The sequence below is a fragment of the Quercus suber genome, unplaced genomic scaffold, assembly GCF_002906115.3.
Source record: "Quercus suber isolate HL8 unplaced genomic scaffold, Cork oak 2.0 scaffold_135, whole genome shotgun sequence".
In the NCBI taxonomy this organism is placed as follows: Eukaryota; Viridiplantae; Streptophyta; class Magnoliopsida; order Fagales; family Fagaceae; genus Quercus; species Quercus suber.
The window spans coordinates 36,835-52,029 of record NW_027069597.1 but is presented as its reverse complement, the minus strand read 5'-3'; the positions used below and the strand labels follow the sequence as shown (position 1 = coordinate 52,029).

The following is a 15,195-nucleotide window of genomic DNA, read 5'->3' as shown; positions in this document are numbered from 1 at the left end:
TCGTAACATAGTGTTAACTAACCCAAATCATCTGGTCCGAGGACTACAGGCATGAATGAATTTAAGTTTAAACACTTAAAGGAATCGTAACGTAGTGTTAACTAACCCAAATCATCTGGTCCGAGGACTACAGGCATGAATGGATTTAAGTTTAAATACTTAAAGGAATCGTAGCGTAGTGTTAACTAACCCAAATCATCTGGTCCGAGGACTACAGGCATGAATGGATTTAAGTTTAAACACTTAAAGGAATCGTAACGTAGTGTTAACTAACCCAAATCATCTGGTCCGAGGACTACAGGCATGAATGGATTTAAGTTTAAACACTTAAAGGAATCGTATCGTAGTGTTAACTAACCCAAATCATCTGGTCCGAGGACTACAGGCATGAATGGATTTAAGTTTAAACACTTAAAGGAATCGTATCGTAGTGTTAACTAACCTAAATCATCTGGTCCAAGGACTACAGGCATGAATGGATTTAAGTTTAAACACTTAAAGGAATCGTAACGTAGTATTAACTAACCCAAATCATCTGGTCCGAGGACTATAGGCATGAATGGATTTAAGTTTAAACACTTAAAGGAATCGTAACGTAGTATTAACTAACCCAAATCATCTGGTCCGAGGACTCCAGGCATGAATGGATTTAAGTTTAAACACTTAAAGGAATCGTAATATAGTGTTAACTAACCCAAATCATCTGGTCCGAGGACTACAAGCATGAATGGATTTAAGTTTAAACACTTAAAGGAATCATAATAGATTGATATGCTGATTAAAAGAAAAGTTTGATTAATAATAATACCTTTTGAGGTTATTTACATTCCACGGGTGTGGTATCACGTGATTGTCTAGGTCTTCAAGGAAGTATACCCCAATGCCAGCTCCTGAAGTAATACGATATGGTCCTTCCCAATTAGGCCCTAATTTTCCCCAAGTGGGGTTCTTTGCAGTGCCAACCACCTTTCTTAGTACGAGATCGCCAGGTTCCAGAGGTCAGAGCCTTACGTTGGCATCGTAGCCCTGTCTAAGCTTTTGTTGGTTATGTGCTAATCAGACCATTGCATTTTCCTTCCTTTCATCAATGAGGTCCAAGCTCTTCTTTAGCAGCTCGTCGTTACCCGTCGGACTAAACGAGCTAGTTCTCAGTGTCGGGAATCCAGTTTCCAAAGGTATGACAGCTTCAGCCCCGTAGGTCATTGAGAAGGGGGTCTCTCCAGTAGACCTGCGTGGAGTGGTTCTGTAAGCCCAAAGCACATGTGGTAATTCTTCTACCCATTTACCCTTTGCGTCATCTAATCTCTTTTTCAAGCCATTCACAATGACCTTGTTGACAGCTTCAGCCTGGCCATTACCCTGGGATAAGCTGGGGTGGAGTACCTATTTATGATCCTCAGCTCGCTACAATAGCTCCTAAATTCTTTGCTATCAAACTGCAGGCCATTGTCCGAGATGAGAGCACATGGGACTCCAAATCAAGTAACTATACTCTTCCACACAAACTTTTGCACGTCTACGTCTCGGATGTTCGCAAGAGGCTCTGCTTTGACCCACTTGGTGAAGTAATCAGTGCCGACTAGCAGATATTTCTTGTTTCCTGCAGCCTTAGGGAATGGTCCCACGATATCCAAGCCCCATTGGGCGAAGGGCCATGGGCTGGATAGCGGGTTGAGAGTCCCCCGGGGCTGATGAATGTGCGGAGCAAACCGCTGACACTGATCACATTTTTTGGCATAATCCAGGGCTTCCTTTTGCATGTTCGGCCACCAATAACCTTGAGTGATGGCTCGGTGAGCCAAGGATCTTCCTCCAGTGTGGCTTCCACAGATTCCTTCATGCAGTTCCTCTAATAACAGCTCAGCCCTTTCAGGATGCACGCACAACAAATACGGCCCTGAATAGGAACGTTTGTATAGTTTCTGATCCTCGGCCAACCAGAACCTGGCTGCCTTCCTCCAAATTTTATCGGCTTCTCCCTTCTCTTCAGGTAGGATATCTTCCTTCAGGAACTTAACCAGCGGGTCCATCCAACTGGGTCCAGCCCTGACCTGATGTACTTGAATTGCTCCTTTTCCTGCTTCGGTAGGCTTATGCAGGTCCTCAACGAGGATGACTCTCGGCAAATCTTGTGCCGAAGAGGTGGCTAGAGTGGCCAAGGAGTCAGCGTGTGAGTTGCCACTCTTAGGAATATACAGCAAGCTGAAAGACTCGAACCCTGACTGCAGATGTTTAGCTCGGCTCAAGTATCCTTGCATTCTTTCGTCCTTTGCCTCAAACTCTCCCTGGACTTGACCCACAACCAGCCTTGAGTTCGAGAATACTTTTACTGCCTTTCCTCCCATCCTTTGGACCATACTCATCCCCATCAATAGGGCTACGTATTCCGCCTCATTATTCGTCGCCGAGAAGCCCAACCTTAATGCTTTTTCAATAACGATTCCTTCAGGGGATATCAGCACTAGCCCCACTCCGGAGCCTCTCTGGTTTGCCGCACCATCCACGTACGCCTCCCAAAGGGAAGGCTCTTGTTGAAAAATCATGCCAACCGATTTTTCATCCATGTCCGATGTCGGCTTTACCTCTTCTAGCCGGGGCTCTGTGAACTCGGCTACCAAATCAGCAAGCACCTGGCCCTTGACCGAGGTACGTGGTATATACTTGATGTCAAAAGCCCCTAGGATCGTCCCCCATTTTGCAATTCTCCCAGTGTAGTCTACATTTCGGAGTATAGCCCTGAGTGGAAGCTAGGTGAGGACGACGACTGTATGGGCTTGGAAGTAATGCGGGAGCTTTCGCGTACCGTGCACCGCCGTTAAAATAGCCTTTTCCAATGGTAAATAACGGACCTCGGCTTCATGAAGCGACTTACTTACGCAATAAATGGGTTTCTGCACACCGCCCTCTGTTCGGATCAGCACCAAGCTTACGGCATGGGTAGCTACAACGATATATGCGAACAAGACCTCGTCGAGTTCAGGGCTGGACATGATTGGTGGTCGAGCTAGATAATCTTTCAACTGTTGGAAGGCCACAGCACACTCTTCTGTCCACTCGAACCCTTTCCACTTGTTAATCAGGGAAAAGAAGGGCCGACACCTATCCGCTGATCGAGAGATAAATCGATTTAGGGCTGCCGTCATCCCTGTCAGTTTCTGAACCTCTTTGGGATTTCGAGGAGCCTGCAACTCATTGATGGCCTTTATCTGATCAGGGTTGACCTCAATTCCCCTGTGAGTCACCATATATCCCAGAAACTTGCCTGACCCCACACCAAACGAGCACTTAGCAGCGTTCAAGCGTAGCTTGTACTTCCTGAGAACTTCAAAAGTGCTTTCTAGGTCCTTCACGTGCTCGGACACCACTTTGCTCTTCACCACCATGTCATCTATGTAAATCTCGATATTCCTTCCTAGCTGTGGCTCTAACATTCTCGTCATCATCTTCTGGTAAGTAGAACCTGCATTTTTTAAGCCGAAAGGCATCACCTTATAGTGATAGTTGCCCATGGGAGTCACAAAAGCAGTCTTCTCCTGGTCTTCTTGGGCTAAGGGTATCTGATGATAGCCTTGGAACGCGTCCAAGAAGCTCATTCGGGGGTGCCCAACGGTGGCATCTACTAGCCGATCGATTTTAGGCATGGGGAATGGGTCTTTAAGGCATGCCTTGTTTAAGTCGGTGAAGTCCACACATACTCGCCATTTCCCGCTCTTTTTCTTCACCACCACGGTATTTGCCAACCACTCTGGGTAGAAGACCTCTTTAATAGCCCCAGCTTGTTTGAGCTTTGCCACTTCTTTTCTGACTGTCTCAGCGTGTTCCTTAGACGGACGTCGAGGAGGCTGCTTCTTAGGGGTGATCATGGGGTTTACTTTCAAATGGTGGCATATAAATTCAGGATCCACCCCAGGGGCTTCATAAGCGTCCCAAGCGAATACGTCGAGGTTTTCTTTAAGAAGTTGCACTAACTCCTCTTTTTCCTGCAACGGCAATTGGGATCCGAGTTGAAAGAATTTCTCGGGATTATTTCTAATGATGACTTTCGTCAAATCTTCGCACCCTGGGCCTTGGTCCGGTTCTTCAATGGGCTATGACTGGTGCCTTGGTTGCTATAAGCCCCTGGTTGATGACTCGGCTCCTGGCTCGTGTTGAATGTAGCCACTAAGCATTGCCTTGCTACGGATTAATCCCCCCGAATTTCGCAAACTCGGCCTTCGGAAGGATATTTGATTTTCTGATGCAAGGTGGAAGAAACCGCCCCCAGCGCATGAAGCCAAGGTCTGGCTACAATTGCCGTGAAGGGTGAAAAAATGTCCACAACTATGAAATCCACCTCCACCACCTTTGAGCCGGTCTGCACAGGCAGTCGTATTTGGCCCTTCGGGGTAACAACTCTTCCTTTAAAACTGATCAGCGAAGAATGATATGGTGTTAAGTCACTAAGTTTGAGGTTCAGCCCCTTGTAGAGATCAAGGTACATTATTTCCGCAGCGCTTCCTTGATCAACCATCACCCGTTTCACATCGTACCCCCCAATGCTGAGAGTGACGACTAACGCATCATCATGAGGCTGGACAGTGCCCACCTTGTCAGCGTCCGAGAAGCCTAAAACCAGCTGATCATCAAGTTTGCACCTCTTCGGACCCTGGCCAGATTCCCCCGCAGATAACCGATCCACAGACAAGACCTTAGATGGCCAGGATCCTGTTCTCCTTGGGGCCACAAAGATAACGTTGATAGTTCCCAGAGGGGGTTTTAGAGGATCATCCCTCCGGGAGTCCGCGCTCACCGGACCTCCTCGGCCGCTGGTGTGATGTAGGAGATGTCGCAATTTCCCTTCGCTGACTAGTTGTTCGAAATGAATCCACAAGTTCCTGCAGTCCTCAGTCGTGTGCCCATGATCCTGGTGGTATTGGCAGTAGAGATTGCGATTACGTCTGTCAGGATTCCCTGTCATCTTGTTCGGCCACTTGAAGAACGGCTCGTTCTTGACATTTTCTAAAACTTGGTGGACTGGGTCCCTGAATACGGTGTTGACAGTATGGGGATTGGTTGTTCCTGATTGCGCAGGAAAATCTCTCCTCGGTTTGCTGCTGGTGTATCGATCCGACCTAAAATCCCTCCTTTCCAGGGGGATAACCTTCTCCTTGCCTTTCCCTTGTTGTTGGTCTTCTTCAACTCTCTTGTACTTCTTAATGCGGTCCATTAGCTAACGAATGCTAGTAACGAGTTTACCAAACAGGGATGTCCTTAAACCGTGATCAGTAGGGAGGCCGAGCTTAAACGTTTCCAGGGCCATTACGTCAAAATTGCCCTCCATATCGTTAAACATTTCCCAATATCTATCCGAGTATACCTTCAGGGATTCTCCTTCCTGCATGGTCAAAGACAGCAGAGAAGACAGAGGTCGAGCCACTCTTCGGCATGTGACAAATCGTGAACCAAAAGCTTGGGTGAGCTCTTTGAAAGAGCTGATGGAATTTGGGTTTAGCCCATCAAACCATCTCATGGCAACTGGCCCAAGACTGGAAGGGAAAACCTTGCACATCAGCGCCTTATCCCTGGAGTAGACAGCCATCCTTTGGTTAAAATAACTCACGTGTTCCACGGGGTCTATTTTGCCGTTGTAGATGGTGAACGTTGGTTGGTTAAAGCGCCGAGGAAGTCTGGCCTCTTCGATCCTGTGCGTGAAAGGTGACCTGGAAATCTGGTTTAGAGCCTTGCTCATGGCGTCGCTTCCGACGTCTCCGCGTGATGGACTTCTGCGTTGCCCCTCGTGAGGAGATTCCTGTTCGTAGGTATAGGACTCACTGGCTGGTGTCTTGGATTTGGGTTGATAAGTGACGTCCGGCTCATCATCAGGGTCCTCATCAGAATACGAGGAGCCCGTTTCCTCTTTGCATGGCGTAACTCCCTTCTTAGCTTTTCAACCTCCCGCTGCAAATCTCGGTTCTTCTCTGCATGGGACATGTGGCTTCCGCCATGTGACTGGCTCTGACCAGGGGGTATGGTGTGCACGCTACCCTCGCGGTCTTGTCTTCGCTCCAGGTTAAGGAAAGGGTCCTCGTGCTGAGATACCCTAGACTCCGCTTCTTGTTCACCGTGTTCAGCCATCACCTACTGTTGTCTCCACCCCTGCGCAAGCTCTTCCCATAGACGGCGCCAATTGTAGGGTCAGTTTTTGTAGCCCAAGCCCAAAGGATATGGGTTAAAGGCCCAACGAATCCAGAACAATGAATTTGTAGAGAGTGGGCGAAAGAGTTGGGCTGGTTATGAAGCACAGAACAGTTGGCTAGGTTACGTGCAATGATGATAACATGAACTAAAACTCAAATAACTCCATGAATGAATGTCTGAAGAGGTGTTTTATTGAATGAGCAGTGATTACAACATTCAGAACTACAGTAGAGCTTTTCTCTCTCTTTTTCTTTTTCTTTTCCGGTCCCCTATTATCAGGGACCCTTCTTCTTTATATAGCATATCTTCCTATCATCTCCATCGTCCACCTGTTCTTCATCCGTGCATCTACTCAAGTGCATGTCACGTCATGTGTCTACTTTAGTTCTTTGTGAGTGGCGGTAGCTGAGGTTGCACTATTCAGGGGTCTTCTCCACATAAATGAGGCCAGAAAAGCTGTTGCTGAGCATTAAATGCGGTGGTAGCAGCTTTTCCTTTAGATATTTTTTAGTTCTGATCATCTTCGGATCCACCCAGGACCTATCATTACCGTTGGGATTGTTAGGAAGATTAGTCGGACCTTCCACACGTTCGTTTGATCAAGGCTTGTCGTAGCCGAGGAGCAAGACGTCTTCGGACCAATGGTGACCTCTTCGGACGACATTCCCCCTCTGCTTCTAGGCTTCCTGCTTTAGATGGGCCGCCCCAACCACCTATTGATTCTCGGAAATACAATAGTCCTTAACAGGGGGTTCCGGGCCCATTAAGTAGCTTTGGGCTTTTTCCCCCCACAGTTACTATATAATCTATTTTTATGCATAATTTTAAACTACAAAAACTTGTAATTTAAATAATTTATTGATGACATAGCAATTGATTTTTAATTTTCTAGAAATTTTTTAAGCATAAAAGATATAAGAATAAAATGTAATCTGTGGTACCCAAACCTAGTGGTGCTTCCACTAGAGACGAGGAATTTGGGCTCCCAATTTATTTGTTGGTGGGTTTCATTGCACTTCTACTAAGTATAGCTTCAAACGCTACCTTAACAGCCCAATCCTCTAACCCTTACACCTCTCACTCTTAATCCCTACTCTTCCCTAATTCCTATTCCCTCTCTGTCACTCTTGTTCTTCATCCCCTTCGTGTTTACCAACCCCCTTCCCACTCTTCCTCTCTTCCTTGTTGGGCTGCTCCTGGGTCGGGGCCTGAACGGGCAGATCATTGGGCAAGGGTATCTAATCGAGGTCCCTAAACGTGGAAGACTTGGGAAGACCGATGGCATTCACAGCCGCCAACCAACCTTCCAAGAATCTAAACCTCCGAGCTTGGAAGATGACTGCACCAAAAGAATTCTCGGCGCCAGTGAACCCCATGTTGTAGAATACTTGCTCACACGTTTTCATGGTTTCCTTCACGTTGGTAAGCTCCTTGTCATGAGTCGAGACTATGCTTATGGCTTGGGTGAGTTTGGTCTCAACCTCCCCTAGCTTGCCCTGCAGGGCCTCAATTTTCTGCTCGGCCAATTCCTGATCGTTCTTAGCCAAAGTTGCCCTTCATTAAGAAGTGGCCATTTAAGGATTTTTTTTTCATTTAAAGTGGACTCGACCACCTGCTTTAAGGCCTTTTCCTTGTCAGCCTCCTCCATGACACCCTTCAGTTGACCTTCCACAATGTGGGTCAATTAGGCAGCCTAGAACAATAATAGAAGCAGCTAAAGAATTTGTACAAGCCGAGAACTCACACTTAAGCGTTTTTTTTTTTTTTTTTTTTTTTTGGATGAGAAAAAGTGGGCGGGGGTACTCACAGCTATAGTTTGCCATTTCAGCTTGAGCACAAGATCTTTATCCCTGCAGCTCGAGTAGTGTTGCATGTCCTCGGGTAGCAATAACGCTTGGCCAAGGCTTTTTGCAACCTGACCCCCAAGCCGTTCCTCCATGTCCAGACGTAGCAGTCATTGGGGAGGGTTTTGTCCCCCAGCATAAAGGTACATTACCACCTTGAGGAAGGAGGGATAAAGGTAGAGGCGACATTGGACCCAATGATCACTGGTTGATCAGCAGGCCTCACCTCAGAAGAAGTATCTCTGGCCTGCTGAGTCCTGGCAACGATAGAGACGAGAGAGGGGGACTGTTCAATGGGAAGGGCACCGGATCTCGACGAAGGTTCGTTAGTACCCCTTTGCCTCTTCTTGCGAGGACAGGCCACAGGGGGAGTTGTTCGTTGAGGGGTTGGTTGTGGAACGAGTTGACCCCCAACGAGTTGAGCGCTCGGGAACCAATGCTTGAGGCCCATGGTACGTCTTTGAACCATGTCTTTGGTTGGTTTGGGAGGGACGACGGCTTCGATGGGTATGTGTTTTGCTCAACTGTGAAAAACTGTGTCTGCTGAACTGTCATGGACCGGTTCAAAGGAGCCCTTCCTTACCGTTCGAGGTCCAAGATGTCGAGCTTCACAGCTTGTAAGGTTGTTTTGTAGAAAACCTGGTAGTCGAATGACCAATTAGGATAGGAAAGGGCTACCAACTTTTAAAGCACCAGTATATTCTTGATAGCTGGTGTATGAACAACTAAGAACTAGATGTGACGCTCTAAGCTGACCATCATAATGGATGAAGATCTCCGAGCGTAGGACGAAGTTGAGGTCCCAAACCTATACAACATTCAAGTTGGGTTAGAATTGCTTAGAGACTGCATTAAGAAACAGATGATAGCATTACAAGTAGAGGTTAGAAAACGCTTGAACAATCTAATAATAAATAATAAAGGGGGAAGTTAAGGCCAAAATCCATTCTTTGGGGTTGTACTAAGTCTTGGGAAGGAAGATACTGACCTATCTCCTAAGGAGAGGTCGGGTAGGTGAGTTCTTCATTGAGCTAATTCCTGCTCACTTTCACAAACTCCCCTTCGAAATTCCTATTGGAGTTGGGGAGGCACGATATTAGTCTAACCATGGGGTTTTGGGTCTGAAGATAGTACCTGTTCTTCAAACTAGCCTAGATGTTGTACAGGAAGTTAATGTCATGGTCAGGCCACATGGTTGGTTAAGGCACCCACACAACTTACCACCCTGTAAAAATTGGGCAGGCACTAGTCGAGGCTAAGACCGTAAAAACTAACGGCCTTAAGTAAGAGGGGATCTACTAGAAACCTAACCCTACCCTCCAGTATGGCCATTAAGGGAGGGTAACCTTTGGTCCTCTATGTCTCCCTTATGATAGTATGCTATATTTACATCATGAGGGATGTTAAATCTAGTTCTGAAGGCCTCTACATTTGCATTAGTGTTTAAAAGATAGGAAAAATCCATTATTCTATACTAGAATAATTAAGAAAGAGCAGGAAAGAAAGAGGTAAGGGGTAGAGGAACTTACAGTATAATCTTATGCTAGCAAAGATGGTCTCAGGAGAGATATGGGGCTTGGGAAGAGAAGATTAGTAAGGTTCTAAATTTGGAAGAAAATAAAGAAGATTACAACAGAAACCATGGCTTTATTTATAAAAGGAGATGACATTAAATGCAACTGTAAAAAGAAATAATTGGTAGCCACCATTAATCTTTCCCACGTGAACATCGGTAATCGAAGTGTCAGATCATTTAGACCATCTGACATGACAGCCATGGCCACGTGTGCACAAAGTATAAGCTGTCATGTTTGTTGCATTTATTGGCTGACGGTAGATCTTCCCGATGTGTACCAGTAGTTTTGAAAGTATTTATTAACCCCAAAAATGAAGGACCCTGATCCTACCTCCACTTCGTGAAGATGAGATCGTGGGGGGCTATTGTAGGGACATGAGGTCGGTGACTGTAGACACCGTATTTTGTACCCCTTATGACTTGGGCCCCCGTTTTACAATGATGCTCGAACTCTAAGGTCCAAGGCCAGTTTAAAGCCCAATCAGATATCAAATTAACTTAAGGATGTTAAAATGGAAAATATCACTTTTTAATTGCACAAAAATCTATTTTTGTAAATAGAAGACCAAAGTGGCCCTTGGCCCACGTACATAGGCAGAAGCTTGCGTATGTGGGCCAAAGCATGCATATGCAAACACATTCCTACGTACGCAGCTAGGGTTTCAAGAGCATGAAAAATGTGAGTTTTCTATAATAATGGCTAAGGTTTGAAATGAATCCCACATCGTCTAGGAGCCATTCCAAACCCCATTTTTTCAATTATAAAAAGTCTTACATAGTACATTTTCAAAACACATAGAAATCGCATGGGAAAAACCTAAGATTCACTAGAAAATAGTGAATCAAATGGGAATTTTTCACAAAACACCCTTAAGCCAATTTTATTTGATTAGGACCTTTTCTAGCCCTAGTCTTTTTAGTTTAACATTGCTAATCGCTTATTTAATTACTTGTGATAGATTTGAATGAGGGAAACGATCAAAATCAAAGCTTGTGAACTCCTTTTTGAGGTATCAAGCTTTAACCTTTCTTTTCTCTTTTTAGTCTTTCTTTTACTGTTTAATATGTTTTTCTTGCTTTGTTTGTGTTATAACCTATTTGTTTAGAGAAGGTTTATGTTTTCTTGTATATTATGAGCATGTTTGCTGTTAGAATTAGGGTTTTCATTTTTACTCTGTTTTTGTGTTTTTAGGTCTTCTGGCCAAGGACTTGCATACGCATAATCTTGCCTATGCACGAGGCTTGATTATGCGTACACAGACCTGTTCTTGTGTGCATAAGCCACTGCCTGAAAACTCTAATTTTTCTTTGTTTGTTTTGTTCCTACCTTCACATGCTTATTCTGTTTAGCTTCTTTGCATATGTTTTAGCCTCTAAAGTCTTTATGCCCCTGCCCCACACGCTTGTTTGTCTTTCAACATGCTTAGATTAGGGTTTCTATGTTCGTTTCTTACTTTGACACTATGCCATTCATTCACATGTCCATGCATCAATGCCATAGGTGTTGTGTTGCTAAAAGGTAAGTAAAGGGTAAGTCATGCATTAGAAATGTCCATGCATTTGTGTTGGTTTTATTTTGATGATATGATGAAGCATGCTTAGATGTATGATTAGGGTTTATAATGTGTTAATGCCTTGTTCATAAGATGATTTGCTTGCTATTGATGATATGCATGCTACTATTTTGGGGCTGCTGCCTTGTTTAGATGTATGATAAGGTCTTTTACTTGTTAGATGAATGCTAGGGTTTCTTTTATGTGTTTAGCTCTCTTTTGCTTTGTGGATAGATAAGTATGCTTGTTTAGGGATAAAAGATGTCATGTTGTATGTTAGATGCATGATTAGTGCGTGTGTGTGTGTGAGTTTAGAATACAAGTGTTGAGCTAGTTTTTAATAAGGTTAAGATTAAGACATAATGATGGGAGGCCAAACTTAGGGTTGGGCAATCTTGGGTGCCTAACACCTTCCCAAAAGCATACTTAAACTCCAAACTCATACTCTAGTAGTAAGATCAAAGGTCCTTCCTTAAGAGAACGCTATATATATGGTTCCTAGACCATTGCAAAAATAAGTGGCGACTCCAAAAGACCCCTTGTGTCCACAGTGATTAGTATTGGGCCAATCTTGTTAGGATAGGCCCAGCCCAGTAGCCATAACATACGAACATAGGATTAGTGCTCGAGGGTGGCCTAATGTTATTGGATTGGGCTCGGCCCAATGTCAACAGACAGACCAAGGATGACCGAGGACTCAACAGTCAATATTTGGATCTGTCCTCAAACGCTATTAGTGTCGTCGAACACTATTTGGCGTCTGGTGTAAGTTCCAAGAGAATCCTCATAATAGACCAATTTACTAGAGATTTTGGGCAGAAGTGGGGGCCATGTGGGAAAAGATAGAGAAATAATCATTTGGGTCCCCCTTAAAGGGAGACTATAAAAAGGAAGAGAGGAAGAGTGGGAGAGGGGTTGGTAAACACGAAAGGGTAAAGAACAAGAGTGAAAGAGAGGGAATAGGAATTGGGGAAGAGTAGGGATTAAGAGTGAGAGGTGCAAGGGTTAACGAATTGGGCTGTCAAGGCAGCATTTGAAACTATACTTAGTAGGAGTGCAAGGAAACCCACCAACAAATAAATTGGGAGCCCAAATTCCTCCTCTCTAGAGGAAGCACCACTGGGTTTGGGTACCACATAATCAAAATTCACCATTCAATAAAAAGATATTGAGTAATGTTGTAACTTAAGCCTACAATCAATTTTGTAACTAAACTTTGTCCATAGAAAAAGAATGTGAATTTGACATTGAAAATTACTTTTTGTTTTTTTTCCACTCACAATTTGTTAGTACAAATTTTATATACATTCACTATTAACACATTTTTTATTCACTCACAATTTATTATATAAAAGATATATATAAAAAAAGGGTAAATTACGTATTTGGTCCTTATCATTTACACTATATTTCAATTTATTTCTTAATTTTCAATTGTATCAATTTGGTCCCTAACTTTTCAATATTATTTCAATTTAATCCATGTCATTATCTTTTGGATGAAAATTTCTGTCATGGCAAATTGTCAAAACAAAAAATTAGTTTATTGCCACATCAACGAAAACTAATTTTTTATTTTTAGCCGTTTGCCTAGTTAGCTATTTTCATTCAGGAAATAACGATATGGAATTATGGACTAAATTGACATGGAACTAAAATGTTAGGGACTAAATTGACACAATTGAAAGGTTTTGGACCAAATTGAGATATGGTGTAAAGGATAGAAACCAAATACGCAGTTTATCCAAAAAAATAATGAAAAATGATATGTTTATAGACTCATTAATCATTATTTATGAAATTTGTTTCCATACAATCATCCACATGTTGTGTGAGGAAACTCAAAAACACAAGTATGTTACACAAATAATAAGTTATTGATTTGTATTGAAAAATTTAGTTAGTCAACAGACTCAGTACCAACTCAGTACATATAGTACAAGTATGAACCATTTTCCAAGACATATCACTCCATAGGAATGAGATGTAGTTCTTTATAATTATAATAAGAAATTTCAATCTGGAATTTCAGATTTGACTCAAAATTTAGAAAGAATAAATACTTTGTAATTAGTTATTCTTAGAATAATAGTTGAATGATTAAGTTTATATTTTCTTAATAGTTCAAATTTTTGGAATAATTGCTAATTTATCATGATATTGGTCCTAAGTATAAACCTAAGCAAGAATCCAGAACCACTCAACCATCCCTTTTTGCATCTAATTTTACCACCTTCTTTTGTATTAATTTTACCAATTTCATGAAATTGTCAAAATAAAAACTTGAGAGAGAGACCCTACATCCTCAAAAAGGAGAGATGATCTTCACAAATATTGAGTATTTGGGCTTAACTTTTCCTCATAAACAAATACCGTCATTGAAAGAATTTTGAGTGTCCTTGTTGTTAGGATTAGGGCTCTTAAATCCTATTGTATGATGTTATGTATGATAGTGTTTCTCTCCTTACAACTGATTATCTAATTAGGCTAGCCTTTTAGGCATTTCCAATTAGACTTTAGTATGTAGCTTGGAGTGGACCAAAAGGAAATAAATAAGACACTAGCTCCAATGGGTCTTGGGTTTTTCTGTCAACTCTTGACAAGTCTAAAGTTACCATTAATTATATTTAATACAACTATATAAATATAATTGCACCTAGGCCTTATTAATAAATTATATTCCAAGATTTTATTGTACATGCAACCCCTTCAAAAAATATTCGTAGTAATACAAAATCATGAATGTAGATTGTCACTTTGTAAATTAATACATCTTAATTCTTAAGTACCCAGTTTAATCCTTTAAGTTATTAATCATATATTTATAAAACCCAATTTCATAAATATATACTTTAGTAACTATTTACTAAAGTAGTTAGACCTAACATTCTAAATAACGAACCCATTAAACTTATCTCAAGTGAATATTTTTTATCTCCATTAAAAGACTATGAATTCCATCTTAAGAATATATGTTCCATCAACACTAAATGTGGCTGCCCAACATACTAAGATTTTGACCGTTACTTTAGATCTTACTCCTGATATATCAAAGCAACTTACATTTCATGATCAGGTCCATTATTTTCTCAGGATTAAGAGTTTATGTAAATAGAAGTTGTGAGATATATTATTAATTTGACAGTCATTAGGAAAATAATAAATTTCACAACGGTTCAGTTCAATATGTCTTAACTCTTAAAACATATCAACACATCAACTAGAAGCCTCCACTTCTATGATCAAGACAAATCATCTTAGTTGATATGTTATAGTCTTCGCAGATAAAATGCCCAATTTCATCACCGACTACGAACTAAAATTTCGAGTTTACAAAAAACTATGATTTATATATTCTGTAACTTTTCACATAAATCACATACTATACATTTCATGGACGATATGATAATATCCAAATATTCATGTTACCATTATTTTAGATAATAATAAAACAAATTTATCAATTACAATATTAAGTTATACATAATGACATACTTACNTATTTAAAAAATAAAAAAAAAATTATGACTTTGCTAATCGATTTGCACCATAAGCTGTGCCTATAAACTATAAAGGGCTTTCTGTAAGTTTACTAGTGATTTTGCTTAGTACTTGCCCAAGATCATTTTTCCCTTGGTGTGCATAAACAGAAAGAAAGTCTGCTAAATTAAACCTCTAGTAATACATGGGTTAGGCCTGGCAAAATTGGTTCTTGGCCCATCAATAGAACTATCAAATAGTTGGGTCTACGTCCATGGTGTGAAGAAATGAATAAACCCTTGAACAAAATTGTTTGTGGAAGTAGGCAGAAAGCCAGAAACCAAACCGACCAGTTCTAGAGACAGCAAGGAAGTCTTAAGCTAGGAACTCATGGGTTTAGCCAGACAGAGTCAGATCCTTGGTCCATTAATAAGAATAAACATTTTAACTGTAATGATATTATATATATACTGTTATGGTCAAGTCAGTAAATCTTTTTTTTTTTTTTTAACTCAAAACTCAAAAATAAGATTCAATGTTATCAAATTTATTTATATAAAAAATA

The 15,195-nt window shown here is 41.8% G+C and overlaps 2 protein-coding genes across 2 annotated transcripts; both read right to left on the bottom strand.

Moving 5' to 3' along the window:
* Window positions 1-1,056: 1,056 nt before the first annotated feature.
* Window positions 1,057-5,206, bottom strand: LOC136068806 (uncharacterized). Its single transcript, XM_065776515.1, has 4 exons — window positions 4,256-5,206; window positions 2,804-3,980; window positions 1,503-2,716; window positions 1,057-1,383 (listed from the first exon to the last, which is right to left on the bottom strand). Exons 1-4 carry the CDS (start codon window positions 5,204-5,206, stop codon window positions 1,057-1,059), a joined length of 3,669 nt encoding a protein of 1,222 aa, XP_065632587.1.
* Window positions 5,207-5,209: 3 nt separating this feature from the next.
* Window positions 5,210-5,728, bottom strand: LOC136068805 (uncharacterized). The gene has a single exon (XM_065776514.1). The coding sequence runs from the start codon at window positions 5,726-5,728 to the stop codon at window positions 5,210-5,212; it is 519 nt and encodes a 172-aa protein (XP_065632586.1).
* Between the last annotated feature and the right edge of the window lie 9,467 nt (window positions 5,729-15,195).